The sequence below is a fragment of the Malurus melanocephalus genome, unplaced genomic scaffold, assembly GCF_030028575.1.
Source record: "Malurus melanocephalus ecotype Western Australia unplaced genomic scaffold, MMel_1.1 scaffold_883, whole genome shotgun sequence".
NCBI classification, from domain to species: domain Eukaryota; kingdom Metazoa; phylum Chordata; class Aves; order Passeriformes; family Maluridae; genus Malurus; species Malurus melanocephalus.
The window spans coordinates 110,593-131,634 of NW_026624115.1; the positions used below are offsets into that span (position 1 = coordinate 110,593).

At 41.6% G+C, this 21,042-nt stretch overlaps 1 protein-coding gene across 1 annotated transcript; it reads left to right on the forward strand.

Annotated features, from left to right (window-relative positions):
• The first annotated feature begins 77 nt into the window (after positions 1 to 77).
• DHTKD1 (dehydrogenase E1 and transketolase domain containing 1) lies at positions 78 to 20,275 on the forward strand. The gene is made up of 17 exons (XM_057385863.1): positions 78 to 247; positions 1,978 to 2,133; positions 2,616 to 2,827; positions 4,467 to 4,661; positions 4,961 to 5,230; positions 7,967 to 8,138; positions 9,599 to 9,797; positions 10,703 to 11,015; positions 12,074 to 12,158; positions 12,760 to 12,899; positions 13,276 to 13,426; positions 14,082 to 14,188; positions 14,520 to 14,684; positions 15,059 to 15,141; positions 16,582 to 16,751; positions 17,274 to 17,359; positions 17,821 to 20,275. Exons 1-17 carry the CDS (start codon positions 88 to 90, stop codon positions 17,920 to 17,922), a joined length of 2,766 nt encoding a protein of 921 aa, XP_057241846.1. The 5' UTR covers positions 78 to 87; the 3' UTR covers positions 17,923 to 20,275.
• The last annotated feature ends 767 nt before the right edge of the window (positions 20,276 to 21,042 follow it).

The following is a 21,042-nucleotide window of genomic DNA, read 5'->3' on the forward strand; positions in this document are numbered from 1 at the left end:
GAGTCCCTGAGGGGCCCCGCTGCGGGCGCCGCCCCCGGGGCTCGGGGCGGGTCCGGGGGCGGTGGCGGCGGCGGGGGCAGCGCGGCCATGGCCATGGCGGCGGTGGCGGGGGCTCGGGCCGTGCACTGCGCGCTCTGCCGGGGCGGCCCGAGGCGCTGGTACCGCACCGAGCGCGGCGTCTACGGCTACAAACCCCGCAAAGCGGCGGGCGGGCGGGCGGCGGAGCAGCGCGGCGCCGGCAGAGCAGGTCGGACACCCCCGGACGGAGGGAGCGCGGTGGGGGCTGCCCCGCAGCGGGGCCCGAGCACGGAGCGGGCGCTCCGAGGAGTTGCGTGTGTTGTTCCCGGCGGGGCAAAGCGCGGCGCAGACCCGCTCCGAGAGCTCTTGGCTTGCTTTCTGGAAGCCTGGAGTGCTGGCCCCGTTCCACGGGCTGAAGCGGCTCTGAGAGCACCGGCTGCTGAAGTTTGTTCAGCGATGAGCTCTTGGAGAGTTCWGCTGTCCATAGAAGTACCTCTGCCACGCACCTGTCATTTTCCTTTTMTATCGTGGTGCTTGAACTAGCCAAAACTGAGGGTGGTGGGACGCTGGAACAGGTTRCCCAGGGATGTTGTGGATACCCCAACCCTGCCGGTGTTCAAAGCCAGACTGGATAAAGCTTTGTTAAAGCCTGGTTTAGTGGGAGGTGTCCCTATCCATGGCAGAGGGGTTGGGACTGGGTGATCTTTAAAGTCCCTTCCAAACCCTTTACATTCTAGGATTCTGTTACTAAACACAGGTAACTATCTCCTGTAGCAATAACTGTGTTGCTTTTAGCTCAGTTTTATAGTGCAGAAATATTYTTTCAAGCAGAAGACTTTCTGAGGTAGGAGTGTCGTCSTTGCATTACCTTTACACTGGAAACTGTGGTAGGAATTAAACTCTTTGCCCAGAGGCAGGAGTGAAACCAGTTTGTAACTCCTGGACACTGAGGCCCATCACAAAGCAGCTTTCTTGTTAATGATTAACATTTTTCTATGTAACATTTTAAAAATTGCTTTTAAATGTCCTGCTTGCTGAGTGAGCATAGCAGGTGATGTTAGTCTTATGTCTGGGTTATATCCCTCTGTTCTAGAACCCAGAAGAGAAAAGAGCTTGCTTTGAGTGGGCCACTGTAATTGTAAGGGCTGGAGCAGTGTTGGCAATAGAAATACAAATGTCAGAGAAATAACTTTGTGAAATGGTCTCAGAATTGCTTTGGAAAACAAAAGCYTTCAGTCCTGAGTACTGTCAGTGCTGCATTTTTACTAGGATGAAAAACCCCTCCACATTAGGAATGCTTTATAGACTGGTTCAGATAATTAATTTGTAACAGATTCTGCTTGCAGTATGTTTTATTGTTTGCAGTTTATCAGCCCGGTCTGTGGCTGTGTTCAGTGACAGTGATGTGTGTGATRTCTCAGCTGGTCAAGTTCTGTCTATGTCAATAATTGTTACCACTTTTGGCTCAGCACATGCTCTTGGCTCCTGCATACAGACTTTTGGTTTTTTTTGGTGTCATGAGACCTGAATTATTGTTAAGACCCAATCCTCCTGTCATTCCAGGAAGGAACAAGGAAGCATAAGTGATAGGATTGAGTTGGCTTAGGAAATAAGACTTCATACACTGATAACGTGCTGTTCTTGAGATGCACATACCTGTTGTAAARAGATTTGAAGCAAAGTGAAATAGCTTTGCATATGTTTACAGGAACCTGACTTATGAGAGGAGCTGTGGCGGAAAACTAGAGTGAATTTGCTTGAAAATTGGATAGGGGAGCAGATTTAGCAGCTTGTTGATGGGAATTGTAGGGTAATAAGGTGGAAACAACTACACAGAAAAGCTCTCTTTCCAGCGAGAACCTTGATGGTTGCCAGTGGACAAAACATTCCTGTTGGTGCTATAAGTGGATTTAATCTGAACATGTGTGTGATACTGTTCTGCTTTATTTTTGGTTTTAGTTGACCATGCTCTTGCTCGTTTAWTAACTGCATATGCAGAACATGGCCACAAAGCAGCCAAAATAAACCCTCTKTTTGCTGGCCGAGCTGTTATGAACATGGTACCTGAAATCCAACGGCTGGCTGAAGKTCTTCAGGGTCCTCTTGTAACTACAGGTGAGTCCACAGTCTTATCACAGCAAATTCTGTTCATGAGTGATTTATTGAGAGGCCATGGTCTCTGTGGAAGAGTCAGATATTGAGCGATGGCTCAGTCAGTAATGAACTGTTTGACAGAAAATTGTCAACTTCAGCCTGTATATATCTGCTCTAGAAATCATAGTGTAGTGAGAGGCTGCCTTCTMGCATCTTTGGAAACCATGAAAATTTGTACTTGTTCTTACAGCTAGTGGGGTTAAACATTAATTTCTTGTGTTACTGTAGCATTCTGTGATTTACCATAATATTTAACACTGCAGTAAAGGTTTCAAAGTACAGAGGCAGAAGTCARGAATTGTCTTTTCTTGGCTCTCTTAGTGTCTTGCTCTGCCCTTAAACAAAGGAGGGGGGTCTCTCTCAATGCTTTRTTTTCTCCAAAACAGGCTTTAGTGTTTTCTCCTCCTACCCCAAAGTGACTAAAAACATTTATTTCCCACCAGGACTTATAAACATGGGAAAAGAGGAGGCTTCCGTAGAGGATGTGATGGCTTACCTTGACCATATATAYTGCGGGCATATTTCCATCGAAACAAGCCAGCTGCCAAATTTGGAGGAGAGAGAATGGTTTGCTAAAAGGTTTGAAGAGCTAAAGCAAGAAGCATTTACACCTGAAGAGAAAAAGCACTTGTGCAAACTGATGCTGGAGTCCCAGGTACCTTGTTYCCTGTTATTGGATTGCAATAGTCATGGAGTCTGTCATGGATTCTTTGCTATTCTGGACATGATTCATGCAGAAAAAAAAAACAATCACTGTCCTGAAAGGCTTGGCCAGTGCGCAGGAGGAAGAAGTACAAGGTTTTGCCTAAAGCAGTGCAGTGCAGGAATCTCATTGGAGTTTGTTGCTGAATTTACTTAGCASCCATTACTGAAATAGTGATGCTATAAACCCATGAATAATCAGTCTTCAAAAGTGAGATACTCTTAGACTAATAATCTTACAGGGGACATTAAATGTTACTGATGGGAACACAAGGTTGAGCAGAACTCTAAAATCTTGTCCTTTGGGTTAGCTGTTCTGTGTATTCCTCTTGCTGTCATGCTGGTCTGTTTTACTGTCTTTAAAATATGCTGTCTTTCAAGGTTTTGGGAGAACAAATCAGAGTTGGACTGAGGTGTTACCATATAGCACTGGCAAATATGGTGCTTTTCAGCAAGGAACCTTTGTTCATTGCTTTCTGTAAGGAAGTGAAATATTTATGTACTTTTGAAATGTATAGAGAAAATTTATTTCAATACTTCTGTACTGTGCAAAGTTTTAATATTTTTCCCCTTTTCTTCCCATGCTATCCAGAAGGATTGAAAGGTAGAAGAGCAGGATCTGTGAAGGTTGGAAAGGTAGAAGAGCAGGATCTGTGAAAGTGTCCCTGTTTCCAGTTTTCCAAGTGGAAGGAGTGTTAAATGCAATATTTACCAGTGACTAAACAGAAGTGTATGGCCCATTTTGTATTTTTTGTTGCCTCTTTGGCAGTTAGAGGAATTTGATGGTGACAAAACAGGTTGATACTGTGACCATGATGTGCCCTACTTTGATTTCAGTGTGGCCATAACTATACTAAGAGTGTAGAATTTAACCCTGACAGAAAAAACTGCTTTTATATTTGATTGGTTTTGTGTACATTATTCCTTAGAACTGAGTGTTGCTCAGCCAGCAGTTGGCTCAGATCTTTGGGTATGGCTTAACCTTTTTTGTTACAGACTCCATTTACTTTCAGTCTTCAGCTGGAAAATACTACAGAAATTTCCAGTGTTTCCAAAACTTGGTCACKTTTTAGAGCTTTCTAGGAAGGGGTGAATGGAGTGAAGTGAGAAGAAAATGAAGACAATACAGATTTGTTTCTTTTTCTTCTCTCAAGCATTCTACCTATGTACAAAGGACTGTGCCTAATATAAATCAAAATAAAGCACTSATTTGCTAGCACTTTGTATCTCAAGGTAGTTATGGTTTATTCTATAAAAGAACACCATTCCTTAATTTCCACATAAAACAGGTAAAGAAATTTTCTAATTGCTCTAGTGTAACAGTTCTTCTTGAAGCACCTTCCATTTTAGGCAGAGAAAGTTTCAACCTCAATGCAACATTTTTCTACTTAGGAGGAGATAAGAGCTGTTTTTTTATAATTGTCATAGCTTCTGGTCTCAGACTGTGTGGGTGGAGAGTGAGCTGAGACTTTCCTGGGGTGTGTTTAGATTTGTATGCCTCAAAGGTATAAACATAAATTATATTTCAATTTTGTAAACAGRAATCTGCTGCTTAAAACAGCCTAATACTGAAGTTCTCCTGTTTTTAATAGGAGTTTGATCACTTCTTGGCCACCAAGTTTGCCACAGTGAAGAGATATGGTGGTGAAGGAGCAGAGAGCATGATGGGCTTCTTCCATGAGCTGTTCAAGATGTGTGCSTACAGCGGGGTCACGGATATCATCATTGGAATGCCTCATCGGGGCAGACTTAATCTGCTYGCGGGCTTACTTCAGCTTCCTCCTGAGGTGAGAGATTTAGAATCTCATGGGAAGTTGTCTGGTGTGTTTGCAGTAAAATAAACCCCYGAAAGCTTGCCATGTTGTAAAAGCTGGAGCAATAAAAAAGTTACCTATGTGAGAGTGTTCTCTCTTCCTACCAACACTTCAGCGAACTGTCTGCAGGAGACTGTTAAAAGAACTCTAATGAAGGGTTTTATGTGCTGTTACTTGGAAGCATCCTTGCAATTTCAGGAGTAGGAGAGTGTTTTTCTGTCAACATGTCAAGGAATCAGAAAAGAGTTTTTAACAAATCTGTTTCCATGCAGCTCATGTTCCGCAAGATGCGTGGTTTGAGTGAGTTYCCAGAGAATTCAGCAGCCATTGGGGATGTTCTCTCCCACCTGACATCTTCTGTAGATCTCGACTTTGGCTCCCACAGACCAGTGCACGTCACCTTGCTCCCCAACCCCTCACACTTAGAAGCCATCAACCCAGTGGCTGTGGGCAAGACACGAGCAAGGCAACAGACTCTGCTCGATGGAGATTACTCCCCAGAGAGCTCTGCACAGCCTGGGGACAAAGTTATTTGCCTGCAGGTATTTTGCTCACAATTTGTAATTGATGTTTGTAAGACTTGCTGGACTAGAATGTGAACAGGAGTGTACCTAGAAATACCAAACAAAACTGAGCTAATGTGTAATGTCAAGAACTGGGATCCTCTTYGTGGGGAAAGAGGAGGGCAAGGAAGATTTCCAGGTGGCAAATGTGATGATTGGCATTTAAACAATTGCACTGCTAAGATTTCTGAATAACTGATTCTGGTATCTTCCTTTATTTTAATAATATTTTGYATTGAGAGCCATGGGTGCCTTCCCTCACTTTTGCATTTAAAACACTGGAAGCCTGCTTTCAAATTAATGAGTTTGGAGAAGAGCTGTCAACAAGGCTGTGAAATGTTCAGGAATATTTAGAATTTTGTCATTTTGTCATAGTACTGTTGAAGACTCTTCTGGAATTAGTTTTTACTTCTTGAGCTGACTTGTACAGCTGTAGAAGCAATCCTAAATAGTTCCTTGATAAGTTTTCTTCTTTTGCATTGAATTCAACATGGAAAAACAAATGAGTCAATGTCTTCACATTTTAAAGCCAGGGGCAAAAGAGGGTTGGGCAGAAATGTTCTGTAAAGTATAATAAACATGGAGGAAGTTACATGTAGAAGTTAAAAAGTTTTCCAGTTAAAAAGAAGTCTTGCTTCCTTCTGGAAGGGTATAGATATTGTGAAAAAGCAGAAATGAGAATACAAAATATTATGGGCAAGTTTGGGTTCTAGTTTTTTGTTTAAAAAAAAAAGGCTTTAGTGCTCGCAAGTGCAGGCAACTTCTGCAGCTCAATGTGTCTCAATCTTTCASTGCAGTTACATTTTTGTTTGGGAAGATACTATTGTTTCTTTCTCATAATGTTACATCTTCACCACGTAGTAATGAAAGTGTTAGAACTCTTTAAACAAAGATTTTTCAGGATAAGAGGACCCTCCATATCAAAGAAAAATTTAACTTTTTAGGGGTAGGTGGTTAGGAGAATTGCATAGTACGGAAGAGAAACATTAAATTCTGAGCTAGATCCCTCAACGTTAGTAAACTGATTCAAAATATCATCTGACATGAACATCATTACTTTTGATTGTGTCTTTAAGAGGTTCAAGAGTTAGATGGAGAAGAGGCAATTTTTAGATTTAAATGTTAACTGTTCTCATTCACCTAATTGAGAAGAAAGAGATGGAAGCAGGCACTTTGTGTTTCAGAACCTTGATTTGGAAGTTTCTCTTTGGACTTTCTGTTTTTACAGTGCTTTCTTTTGAGAAATATGTGTAGATGCTCTRAATTGAGGTTTATACTGGCATTTGCTCTATTCTTAACAAACCTCTGTGCCTGAGCTTGAGGGGAGAATGTGTAAAGATGAGTTAAGGTGCCATTGTCAACAGTGAGCCTCATTGTACAGAGTCTGAAGGTCTTCTTTTCTGGAACTTCAGTGTGCTCAGAATTTATTGAGATTATAAAACTCTTCTCAGTTAACTACCATGGACATGTCTGCAGTGCTTAATAGTCCATCTCTGCTGGAGGGTGGCTTATTTTTGACCCTCTCACATACTTTARCGCTGCTTCCTGGTCATCAGACAACTACTGATGTTTATGATTTGACCTGATAYCTGCAAATAAGATCTCCCAGAAATAAATTCCACTCTCAGAGTSACTGTTTGGTGAATTAAACTTGACAATGACCTTGTTTTTAGCTTTTTGCTAATGCAGCCCAGAAAAAAAATGCCCTTGCAAAAACTGTCTCCACCTTTTTGGTAGAATGAGTAAAATCCTTCCTGCACCGTAGTAATTGAAACCTCTGTGGTTTGAAATGCATATGAAGAGTCTTGTGAAGCTGGGTAGTCACAGTGTCTGTAGGCTTAATGCTTTGGGATATACTGAAGGCCACAAAGTTCTCTCAGATGTTTTAGGTAGGTTTCAGTAGGAAAGTACATCAGTCTGCATAGTGACTTTACTCTGCAAATGATTGAGTCTGTATTCTGAGGAAGCTGTGGTCATATTCATCAATGAAGAACTGTCTCTAATTTCAAAACACTGAAATACTAGATGATACTCACTGCAGTATCTCTAGCCTTTTTAGAAACCTGGGTTGGAAATCATGCTATTCTCYGTTCCCCTTCCAAACTTATTTTTTTATTTGAAACATTTATTTGCTATTGCTATTTTGAAACATAATCTAAGAATTTAGGTTTTATTTCCTTCTGAAAGTTTTTATTTGTTTTTGAGTGCTTCCATTCGATTCACTTTCCACTTCTTTTTCTGTTCTTGTCTGTTTGGTAAGGTGGAAATGGGCATAAGTCCCAGTTCACCATTTAACTTCAGCAAAGGTGTAGTGAATGCTGTGGTGAGTGGCTCCCTTTGTTCAGTGGTCAGAATCTTGCCTCTAACTGATGCAGTTTTGCCATAGCCAGAATATTTGCAGTCATTGGTGGGTCAGTTTTAAGAGATTATAGGTCAGTTCCAGGTAGGGATTCCATCAGGCAGTCATGTACATATGTACATAGTCAGGTACCTCAGGCTGCTATGACCTTGTATTAGTGATAAGGACATAAGGCTATACAAACTCTCAAGTCATGGAAGCAGTATTCTGAGAGAGATTGTGAAGTAGGTCCAGCTGGAACTGTATCTGTTCCACATACTCAGTTTAGAAGGTCTTGCTTAATGAGTTATGGTTTTGATTTTGCTGTTCCTCTTGTGTTTCCTAATGAGACTTTTCTGTCTTCTTCCTTGACRTAGGTTCATGGCGATGCTGCTTTCTCTGGGCAAGGGATTGTTCCTGAAACACTGACCCTCTCTAATCTGCCACATTTCAGAGTTGGTGGGAGCATCCATTTGATTGTTAATAACCAGCTGGGCTATACCACCCCTCCAGAGCGAGGAAGGTCGTCTCTGTACTGCAGTGACATTGGTACGTAGGGTTGAATCATAAGGAAGATTGCTTGTTGTGTCAGAAAGGATTTTTAACTCCAGTGTAAGTTGTGCAATAGTCTTTTTATAGCAACTGCCTGTCAGCTTTAGGGAGAGATTTATATAGATTGATATATCAAACTCCAGTCTACTCATGGTAGAGTAGAAGTTAAAATTATTATCGATTATTCCCTCCTACTAGCAACAATTCAGATGCTAAAAATATGGCCTCCCMTTTCTGCTTTATGACAAAGTCTAAATATCAAGGGAAAATCTTGTCACATTTTTACAGGATGTGATAAAATAATTGCAAGATTGCTGTGAAGGCTTTATAACTCATTTAGTTTCTGTCATATTATTGACAGCTTCTAAAAATGTTTTGCAATGGAGTATATAGCAGATGTGTTTTAAATATATCTTGTAAAATTTCATATCATCCCAGTGCATTTTCTGAACAAGATTTATAGATCAGATACTCCTCCATTTTTGCTTTTTTGTTTTGGGCTGATCTTTCTTAGTGATAAGCAGATGTATTAAGATCAGAAACATAGTAGTTACGTATGTATATATCTTGTATATGTTTCYTCTAAGTAAAAACATACTTTCGTATGCTTTTAAGACCTAACATCAAATGTTTGTCTTATGGTTTCATCAACYCAAACACATAGATTCATTCAATCTGATAAAGTAGATAACATATGCTATTACTAATTTTTCCCYGGGCTGGTTTTGTGCTATGGATTGGTTTGTTTTGTTTTTTTGCCTCCCTCCTTAGTTTTCCTTTCTTCTTACCTGTCATGGGGAGGGGCTGTTATTAGCTCAATTTTAGTATTTTGCTAGGASGGAAACTTTACATGAGCTAGGAATGGCTGAAGTATCTTAGTTTCCCARAATTTGACAGATAAAGTACAAAAAGAGCGCTTTTATTTGTCATACAGGAGAGGGTTTTAAGATACTGAAATTTTACAGTGCTTTCTTTAATGAAGAGACTTCTCTACCTGGATGAGCARTGGGCAGAATGATAATAAGGGAGAAATCTACTAGTATGGGAGAAAGTTGTTTTTGGCCGGTATGAATTAATAGTAGTTTAGGATAAGAAGGAAATAAAACTCTTATTTTTGTTTGAAAGAAAAGCAATCAAGYAGTTCTCTACCATTCCCTGTACACAACCAGATTAATATGATGCAGGAACTGTGTACAAAATGTCCTGTGGGAATAAAGTGCATGTAAAGACATTGTGCTCAAACTCACAAATACAACAGACTGGGCTAATTGCACTTTCTCTCAGGGGAGACTCCTCTCTTTACTCCAGCTCTCATCACAAAGACCATCTCTTTTGGATTGGTTTTTATTATATTTACTTCACATGGGTTGTCTGTAGTTTCATCAGAGCATGTGTGTGCCTGCTTTCTTTGGAAGGGGTTGGGTGTGTTTACTGTTCWGTTTTGAATCCCTGGGCAGGTAAAATCGTTGGCTGTGCAGTTATCCATGTGAATGGGGATGATCCTGAGGAAGTTGTCCGTGCCACACGACTGGCTGTGGAGTACCAGCGCCAGTTCCGCAGGGATGTGATCGTGGACCTGTTGTGCTACAGGCAGTGGGGCCACAATGAGCTTGATGAGCCCTTCTTCACCAACCCCAGCATGTACAAAATCATCAGGTGAGGGTTGTACCACCTCATAGGGAGCCCAAAATACATCTACACCAACTCAATCTTGCTGCTGTAACAGAAGTCTGTGTGTGAGATCCTCTGCCATATCAACAGGTCTTTATGTAACTGCAGCTACACTTTCAGCAGCCCTTGACTACAGTGTGAGTCTGAAAATGAGATGTTAATGATGGTAATCACTACTGTTGGCTCTTGAATATATGGCTTGATTCCTCTTGGAGAATAATCATGCATACAGCTCWTGGATTTCAAATTCGTGACCACTGCTAACCAGAGGGCAAAGTTGCCTTCTGTGTGCCAAGGGGAAGCGTGGATAACGTGGGAGGATGGGCAGGAAGCCAGCATGATGTTTGTCTTGTCTTTGCCTGGTCCTGCTGCTTCCAGTGGGGACTCATCTTTATAAGCATTGAAATGTATTCCAATGAATACATTGATTCATTGATTCATTCAATGAAATGTATTCAGATTCCATCCTTATCCCCAAAGAAAAACACACAAAAATKCACTTGCCAGTGAATTCTGATGTTTTAGCTGAAGCATTATGGAATGATTGCYTTGATTCTCTCCAGTGCAGAAATCCTATTTTGAATTTCTGTGAAGAAAATATGCATGGTAGCAGAGTGGGGTTTTTGACTTGTTTTCACCTGTAACTGCCAACTATAGCACTTTTTCTTTTATTTTTTTAATAAAGGGCTGTGAAATACGTGTCTAAGAGAACTGTTACCTTTCTGAAAATGCCAGGAAAGTGAACTTCATGCAAATAAGTATAAAGCAGCATGATATTGTTGATATGAGTTTTCCATAGTACTTGACTGTAGTAAGATGGTATTTCCTTGTTCTCCTGTGACACTGTTTTTAGGTTTAATGTCTAWGGGGTTTGATTCCCTCCCTGACAGATCCCGTAAGAGTATCCCRGACACATACGCAGAACACCTCACCGCTGCTGGGCTCATGACTGAGGCTGAAGTGTCTGAGATAAAGACCACGTACTATTCTAAGCTGAATGATCACCTTGCCAACATGACTTCATACAGTCCACCTCCTACCAACCTGCAGGCTCACTGGAAAGGCTTCGTCGAGCCTTCTGCCAAAATCACCACCTGGGACACAGGGATGCCTGTGCCACTTCTGCAGTTCATTGGAGTCAAGTCTGTGGARGTGCCTGAAGAGCTCCAGATGCACAGCCATCTCCTGAAGACCTATGCACAGGTGAGTAGAGCATCATGATGCTTCTGACCCCATGGCTTAAAGGTACAACCTGTTACAGGGAAAAGCAGGGTTGCCAGTTAGAGAATAGCATGGTATTCTTGAGGAAAAATAGCTCACTCTGTTTCAAGGCTGAGATTATGCCMTTTTTTATCCAGTTTTGAAGAAAGGCTTCTTCCCCCCATATACTTTAGTTTGTTATTCCAACAATATTTTATTGCAATGAAGAAAAAATCTTAYAGAAAATACTGTTTATTATTCTTACAAATAGAAAAAACCTATTGTGATTAACTTACTAACATTTATGTAGTTGGTAATTAGAATGAGTACTTKGTGAGGGAATGACTCAGAAACCTGAGGCAATAACATACAGTTTCTAAAGCCAGTAGTGAGTGTTTTATGGCTTAGATATATAAACATCAGACAACATGTGGCCAAGTTTGACAGTCAGGGTTTGATAGCTCCTAAGTTTGTGTTTGGTTTGGATCCATTTGGGGTTTGTGAATGTTTTGCTTCGATGGATGATGAGTGTGTGCAGGTGTCTGCCTGGCAGCCAGAGTGAGGCTGTGAGCTGAGTATTTCAAAAGAYTGATGTTTTTGTCTTCTCAGCCCAAGGCAAGAACTCCACAGCTCAGTGCGATCATTTGTCTGCAGTTCTGCAGGCCAGAACAGGGAAGGGTTCTGGAGACTGAAATACTTACACCTGGTATCTTTCATCACTGCTAACCAGACAAACCAGAAATTTGTGAAGACTATGCTCTGCTGTGCTAATTTTTTTAATATTTTCAGGCTAAGATTAATTCATCAGTCCACAGTTTGTTGACTGAGAGGTGAACACATGGATCATCCATGGTTCTGTGGTCCTCARGCAACCTTCTTCAGAATGTGCTCAAATAACACTCTATATTCCAATCCAGCCTAGGCTGGATGCAGGAATATAACATGTYTCTCCATAGTGTGTTGGGTTTTTCCTAGCTTCTAATATTAGTTTGTGCCACCAAAAGAGCTACAGATGAAAAAAAAAACAAAGTAATTTTTTTTCTTGTTCCTTACTTGTTTAGTCAAGAGTTCAAAAAATGGAGGAAGGAAAAAAGCTGGACTGGGCAACTGCTGAAACTTTAGCATTTGGTTCTCTGTTGAGCCAAGGTAAGAGACAACTAAACAGCAGACAGTAAAATATGTTTGCTTTAATGTCARTAAAGGATAATGTTCGATTTCTTAGGTGTTTCTAAGTGAAAAGATGGATATGATGTGTAAATTTAACAGTTTGCATGGTCTAAGAGGAGGTAAATATGAATWGTATATGTCATTAATATTTGTAGATTGAGCCTTAAATTTATCTTCAAAGACGTGTAGCTCCCTCCCACTTCCCAAAAACATTTGTGCATAGGGCTGAGTATGTGAGCAGTGCAGCTGACATCAGTGGGGCTCCCAAGTACTTTGAGTGCTTTATGCTATTTCTTCTCCTTCCTCTCTAGCCTGAATTCAAATCTCAATTTACAGCTGCTACAGAATGCACATTTTTTTGCAGTTTGCTTCAGTAAATTGWACCATTTTACTCAAAATAATGTCAGAGCATCTGTGTGCTTGCGAGTTGGAGCTGCTGCTGGTTAAGAATTTCATCTCAGATTTGATGTTGCTGATGAGGGGAAATCCAAGAAGAGACATAACAAGMGATAGAATATTTCCTGCATGCTTTCTTTTTACATGATTTGCTGATTTGGTGTTTTGTTTGTTGCTTGGCAAGGGTTTAATATCAGACTAAGTGGACAAGATGTTGGCAGAGGAACCTTTAGCCAACGACATGCAATGTTGGTTTGCCAAGAGACAGATGATACCTACATTCCTCTGAATCAYATGTCACCAGACCAGAAAGGTTTCTTAGAGGTAGGTTCTGTGGTCCACAAGAGCACCTTCTTCAAGTTGAGCTGAAACAGTGCATTTTTTAAAGCTACTTATGTAGGCAGCCTGTATGTTCAAAACCCTGTATGTGCAAACCCCAGATGCAGGGACATAAAAACTGTCAGGGCATCCCCATTCTTTGTTRTTATAAATAATAACTTTACCAAAGGGTTTTGCTTTTCCTTGAGAGATCAGGTATTATTCTTTTCCTCTCATTCAAAAGCAAAAAATCAGTGCCTATCAATTGCCTTTGCGAGTTTGTGTCCACAGTGTGCTTAGCACTGATGGCCGGTTCCAACAGTTCTTAACCCTTGGTTGTTTTCTTCCTCACCCATCCCCACCAACAATTTCCTTTTGTCAGGTGAGTAACAGTCCCTTGTCWGAAGAAGCAGTGCTTGGTTTTGAATATGGAATGAGTATTGAGARCCCTAAGTTACTGCCAATTTGGGAAGCTCAATTTGGAGACTTCTTTAATGGAGCCCAGATAATATTTGACACTTTCATCTCTGGAGGTGAGTGTACAAGAACTAATATATTTAAAAATCAATCATTTGTAACATGCACATTTTTAGAAAATCCTTCCTCTTTCAAGTAAAAGGGCAATGTGTTGTGAAAAGAATTMTTTTCTTAGGGAATCCTATGAGCTTGCCTGTGTGGTCCTGACTTCTGTGTAGCTTTTCTCTGAAGACAGTATATCTAAAATGAAAGGCACCTTATCCTTGGCAGAGTACAGTCATTGCAAAAGGACAGTTAATGATATTAATGGCCTTTTTCCCCTCACATTTATTTTACTGTGTATGGTTGATGTATGGTGCAGGAGGTTGTGGAACTAGCACAGCTGTGTTAGCCAGAACTGCTGCTGGGGTCGCACCTGCAAAGATGAAGTTTTAAAATTTCACYATATCATGCACTGCACATGGAGACTGAAGTCTTCTGTGAGCCCAGAGTTACTTGATGATTTCAGGAACTTCAGTTCACCTCATGTGTGTTGTTTCACTGCAGTAAGCCTCAGGGCAAAATGCYAGCAGCATTATTTCAGGCTTTTATTTAATGAAGTGGAAATTAGCTCTTCTTTTTTTCTTGAGTAGTTTCTGAAAAGTAATGCATTCTGTGGCTTTATGTTCTGTAGAAATCATCCTTTCCTTCCTCTTCATTCTGTGTTTCTAGGTGAGGCCAAGTGGCTTCTGCAGAGTGGGATAGTGATTCTTCTTCCCCATGGCTATGATGGTGCAGGCCCTGAGCACTCGTCCTGCCGGATGGAACGGTTCTTACAGGTACCCACCACACCTCTCAGGGTCACACAGCCCCAGCACAGCACTGGCAGTCAGTGCTCTGGGAGCTGTACTGCAAAAACACAAAATGGTGATTCCTGATGCCCTTGTTGCAATGTGCTCAAAGGAGGCAGTTCAGATATAACCCTACCAGTTAAATGCTAAACCCATTTCTTCTCTGAAATGGTTCCTCTCTTGAAATCAGGATCTGAATTTGGATATTTGCTAATCTGTTCCTATACGGGTCATCGTGTCTTATRTGTGTGGATTCTTTCTTGCATATTGGTCTCGCTGGTTGTTTTTGACAAARTATTGCTGCGTTCCCCCTGTATAGATGTGTGACAGCTCAGAAGAGGGAGTTGATGGTGACCAGGTCAACATGTCAGTTGTGCATCCCACCACCCCAGCACAGTATTTCCATTTACTCCGACGTCAAATGGTCCGAAACTTCAGGAAACCTCTCATTGTTGCTTCTCCCAAAGTGTTACTCAGGCTTCCAGTAAGATAAAAAATGTCCTTCCTCTTTCTTTTTTTTTTTTTTTTCTTTATCCTCTTTTTTTTTTTTTTTTTTTCTTTTTTCTTCCTCTGTATTCTCTGATTGCTCTTTTGGTGTCAAATTGGTGTGATTTTGCCAGTTTGGGGCGAAATAAGTTGAGGATTAAAGCTGGATGGAGGTGAGCTAGAAGTAGGGTTCATTCTGGTCTGGTGTTCTTGGGAAGCTTACCATCCCACTTTTCCCTGGGAATGGGAATATGAGGGAGAGAAAAGATTGTGTATTTGTACTTAACAAAACTCTGTCTCAGTGTTCTTTCTGACTCTGGCCTGAGGGAAAAGCAGCAAGATTTGGTAACTTCCAACTCTTCCCCCATGTAGGCTGCTGTATCAAGTTTTGAAGAAATGGCCCCAGGGACAACATTCAAGCCTGTCATTGGTGACTCCTCAGTAGATCCTAAAAGGTAGCTCTGCTTTCTTAGAGGAGAAGCTCAAAAGACATGTCCTGTCCCTTTCTTCTACCCAACAGCTCAAATTAAAAGTGATATGAAAGAGGTGACATTGAGGGAAAATTTATTGTGGTGGATGACTGGGGTTAGTTTTACTTCCTCTCCTTTTCTTCTGGTAAGTTTTGGTAGTTACCACATCTGTCTGCAAAATAGTGAAGTGTTCAGGCCATTAGCCCTCGGCCTCACAGGGWGTTTGTGACTGTAGTTACAACCTCGTGTGTTCTGTTCTGCACCATGGCCACTACCTGACAGTCACTGGGAGCAGCTGTGGCATGAATCACAGAATCATAGATTTGGTTAGGTTGAAAAARACCTTTAAGATCATCAAGTCCAACCTTAGCCCAGCACTTCCAAGTCCCTAAACCTCTCCTGATGCAACCTGAGGCTGTTTCCTCTTGTCCTGTTGTGTGTTACCTGAGAGAAGTGACCAATTTCCACCTGGCTACAACCTCCTTCCAGGGAGCTGTAGAGAGTAAGAAGGTCCCCACTAAGTCTTCTCTTCTCCAGGCTGAGCTCCACGCCAGCTCCCTCAGCTGCTCCTCACAGGACTTGTGTTCCAGACCCTTCCCCAGCTCAGTTCCCTTCTCTGGATACGCTGRAGCACCTTCATGTCTTTCTTGTCATGAGGGACCCAAAATCGAACCCAGAATTTTTGTTTTAGGGCTGGAATGCCTGAGCTGATGAGGTGGGGCAATAACAAAGTATGTGTGTATATATCTCTCCCTTCAGATATTACAGTGAATCCTGTTCACAATGACCATACATTCTGGCCTTCATTTTTTTTTCCCCTTTCTAACTTGCCCCACATCTGGGCCTCCCTCCTGTTTGCTTCCTGACCCCCARTCAAAAGGCTGGAACTATCTTAGCATCTTGGCTTTTTTAAGTGGGATGGTGAGGCACARGGGGTGTAGTTTATCTTGGTTCTTTGTCCAATAAGATTAGGCAGCCAAGACATCTTTGATTGCAGGAGGGTGTAGTGTCTCTGCAGAGGCAGTCCTGCTTTGGTGGAGGGAGAATTGTCCTCTGGACTGTCTTCTCTCCCTCTCTGTTTTATTTTCTACAGAGAGTGCATAGATGACTAGCTTTGACTGAGTGTTCAATTTTCAGATAGTTAAAGCTAAGAGAGATCAATCCCATTGTAAGGTAACTTTCCTAGAATTACTGAAGAAACAGGACCTCTGAGCTCTGGCATACTGTGCCCAAAGGTTAATTTGCCAACTGTTGGAGGGGAGTGGGAGGGAAGGGAAGGCAAAGGAAGAGAAAAGATGGTCTAGGGAAGCAATTTAGCTTTATAAAGTTGTCTTTGAAGTCTGACTGGTTGTTTTTGTTGGAAGTTTGAAGCTGTTCTGCATCAAGGTTTTGTAAAACACTAAACTTGGAAACTTTTTTTTTTAGTGTCACCCAAGTGGTGCTGTGTTCTGGAAAGCATTACTATGCTCTGATGAAGCAAAGAGAAACACTGGGAGAGAAGCAGCACAGCACAGCTATTCTGAGACTTGAAGAGCTCTGTCCTTTCCCCCTGGAAGCTCTACAGCAAGAGCTGAGCAAATACAGCCATGCAAAAGGTCAGCTAGACTTCTACCTTTGTGTTTCTAATCTCTTTGAAGTACTGAACTAAATCTGTTGCCTGCCTTTTAAGATGAAGAGCTGTAGTGGCTTTCTCCTCTTTGTTCTCCCCCTCATATATCCAAGTGTTTCTGGAGTGGGATGTTTCAGAAATGTTTATCACTTGTGCTAAAAGAACTCGTTTCTCTGCTATTGTTAGTTTCCAAGAAGCAGGACTGAAAATTAGACCGAACCATTTGAGATATTTTTTTTGCATTGGTCTTTGAATCCAATCGTTTTAGAAGCTTTTGAAAACAACAGTAGAAAAGCAGAATATACACACAGTATAACCTAATGGTGGACATATTTTGGGATTGAATTCAGCTGTGACCTRAAAGGGAATTGAGTCTGGCATGCCTTGATTTCAAAGATAGTGCCAAGACAAAGAAATAGAGGTGCTACAAAATAAAAAAACCTGGTTTTGTATCTCTGCTAAAAAGATAAATATGTATGTTTGTTATGTACCCTTATCTTTCCTTTAGTCTTCATCTGGAGTCAGGAAGAACCACAGAACATGGGTCCCTGGTCCTTTGTGTCTCCACGGTTTGAAAAACAGCTGGGGCTTAAGGTAAGATGTTCTCAGGGTATTTTAGTCTTTAGAATGAAGTTTGAAGTTCTCCTTGAATGCGAAATTCTATGGTGCTTACAACAAAAACCTAATCCTGATGCCTAAACCAAATGTGTGTTCTAATTTAAGCTACTTRTGCTCTTTATAGCACCATTGGTGATGAGCAGGACTGGAGCTTTATTTTACAYGGTGTTCAGTCMAAGTAGATGGGATAGTGAAAGATAYTACCCTAACCYTCCCAKGYAGGGGAGTAGGAYRAGAATGCAAAGGTGCCRTTTGCTCTGGCAGATGATGCACTGTAATKTCCTTGGAGCTATGGCCTTTGGGAGATGGGGGATAACTTCCTGCATTWCTTCCAGCTGGGACTGCCCAGTATCTGACAGCAGATACTGCCTTGGCTTCAGGACCTTGAGATGTGATTCTTACCTTCATTAATTGTTTCCCCATGACTCAAATTCCAGCCTCGTCTTGTGAGCAGACCTCCTCTACCAGCCCCAGCAGTTGGCATTGGAACTCTCCACAACCAGCAGCAGCAAGATGTTCTGACTCACACGTTTATCTAAGTTTTCAATGGACACACTGCTCCTGATGTCAGTCATGTTTTGTGCCTCCTCCTGTGAAGAAGAGCAAAAGCCAGCTTGTTAAGACTCTTAGTTCTCCAAAATGGAAAGAAAAAAAAAGGTGGAATAAGTTTGGTAATTATGAAGCAATTTTTTGATGTAGGGGAATATCTAATGATGAGAARTGCCTGTTACTCCTGATACATCTTGTTCTCTTATACAATTTTCTACAAAATGTCTTTATATAAAGTTAAAAATCCAGTCCAGGGGACAGATTGGTGAGGTGACTGTGGAATACCTTATATCACACTGCCTGTTTGCACTTGACAGTTTCCTGGGCTGATGCGTGTGTGGAAACAGGTTCTGTTTCTTCTGTTTCCACAGAAGTGTTARTGCTGCTTGATCAAATAAATGCTTCCCCATGCCTGGGAATGAGCCATTTCYATAGCAGAATGTTGTGGATTCTCTTTTTTTCTCCTTGAGGGCCAGGAATGCAATCTGTTGTGGCTGTTGGTGCTCTTCTYCATGCATGAGTTGTTAAAGCAGGATTCCCTTTGGAGGGACCRTGCAGAATGGCTCCTGAACGCTTCAGGCACCAGTGTTTTTCTCACCCTGAGGGTGAGAAATCCCAAGGGAGGGTTTCAGCATTGCTGTCATCTGGATAAAGGAAACAAATCAGTCTTTGCTAGGAAACARAAGGATAAGGACCAAAACATTGAGGTTAAGTGAGAGAATAATGAAGCCAAATGAAAGACAGGCATCCCAGTGTTGACTGCCCCACAGCAGCATTCCCACCACCACCACCACATGATTTTTCCCAGCATTTTCCCTTTCCTGGTTTCAGGGTGAAGTTGGCACSTCCTTGCTCTTCTCAGTTACCTGGGCAAGTAGTGCTTAAGTAATCCAAACTCATTGCGAGTCAGACATTTCTTAAAAGAAACAAGTGGGGTTTAACCAGATTCAGCACTTGCAGATGGAAAGTCATGGTAAGTGAGAAAGGGCAGATCAGAGKCAGGGTGTGCATTCACTTGGGAAGACAGCTCCCAAATCATCTCTGAAGCCTGCTTTAGTATTTCATCCTAGTTAATTCACTTATTCATTCATTCAACTCCATATGACGCAGAAGTAGCCTCTGTAACCCGTGTTCTGTGATGTTTCACATCACTGCTTTAGCACATCCACCACAACATGAAATAATGTTTCTCCCACTTTTCTAGCAAGCTGCACAACCTCCTGCCTATCCTGAACAGCTTTATCTAATCAAGGCATATTCTGCTTTAAATTTCTGCTGATAACTAGAAAAAGGAGGCTGAGGAGTAGYGTTGCTTTGGCTGCAGCTGTAGCCAAATAAGTTGTAGAGCATAATCACCAGCCTTGACTCCACACCGCTGGTTACATAAACCCGCAGATTTTCACTATGACGGTGCAAACAAGTCAAGAACACACCCCATGTTTTGAGTTTCACATGGCCCAAAACTGACCCTGTTATGCACCATTCCCCCACAGGCTGCACAGGTCTGGTTATCCAACTGAGTAAAAGATGCTCAAGTGTTCCGACCCTGTTTGATCCCCCTGGTGGGAGACAAAGCTATTTCTGTAGGGCTGCTCGGCTGAATGCCCCCATCCTGGTGCTGGTGTGCATGAAGCTCCCCAGGGATACTGGGATAGGAAGGGAGAGCTTCAGCACAGCTTTGCTCAGTCAGCTGATGCAGACTGCCTGCAKAACACTGCTCTTGCTTGATGGCTCACAGCTCCCAAGAGCATGGCAAAGCATTTGCTGACTTGGGGGCTAACGCTGTTTCTCCCACCAATTCCGGATGCACACAGGGCTGTTTTCCATCTGTGTGCCTTGCTCTTCTCTGCATGCAGGCTTGGACATCCCTGCACAATGTTGCATTGCTTTTGCTTTGGGGAAAAGAGAAGCAGAATTTAGAATCATAGAACCATAGAATATCCTGAGTTGGAAGGGACCCATAARGATCATTGGCGTCCAGTTCCTGGCCCTGCACAGGACACCCCAAGAGTCACACCGTGTACCTGAGATGCTACACGAGTTGTGAGTGGACAGCAGGTCCAAGTCCTTGGACAGGAAATTCTGTGAGTCATTAACACAAGGAGAAGTGAACTTTTATGTGCTGTTAGATAGCAAGGAGCTAACTAGAAAGAGGGAGTTACAGCATTTGTGCATTGTGGTGTGTCAGGATTTTCAGAGAGAAGTGCAAGACTAGAAAAAGAAAAAAGACATTGAGTGGGCTTTTAGGTTGAGCATTTCATTAAAGGCAGCAGAAACTCTCAGTGACAAAAAGAAAACACCACAGGGAAACAAATATTAAAACAACTATTTTAGTAACAATTACGTTATTTCGATTTAAAAAAATACAGTCTGAACTTTGAAGATGAAAAGTTCTGAACACAGTAGTATTTTGAATAAGCTAAGAAAACAATACTACATTTTGACTTTTTTGCTTCTGTCACCCATTCGTAGGTGACATAGAAACATTTGTTTGGCAATTCTGAAGAGGTGCATCTGTGTCAGTATGGATGGACKGTTTATCCATCACCCAGAGGCCAGTGCCTTAGAGACAGGAGGCTTTGCTAACAAAACCTGTAATTTAATGAACTTCTAAGATAAGTATGGCTAAAAATCAAAATAAAGGGTGACTACAAGAAACTTCCTGAATCTTAGCTACTAACCTAGCTGTTATTTGAGATTATCATCTACAAGAAAACTGCCAGGCCCATTAATTATGGGCATGTCAGACTGTTCAAGAACTCTAGGTTTAAATTATTGCTATGGAGTTGCTCATTAGTATTTGTTAAACTATGACTATATAAAACTGAAAGGAAGAAACTTTTCTAAGTGATTTCAGATAAGGGAAGCTATTGAACAAAGTTGTTTAGGTATTGTAGCAAGGTCTTGGTTAAGAGGGTTTCTTAGGGAATGCAAAGTGCAATTCCAAACTATAGATTCAAAGTTTTGGAGGAGCCCTAATGCTTCACACATTTTGTTTTCTCTTTTGGTAACATAGCCTAGTACAGGAAGAATTCAAGCTAGTGYATAAGATGAGTTAYTCRGAAAGAATAAATACTATTTWAAATAAATATTTAAATAACTTGTATCTA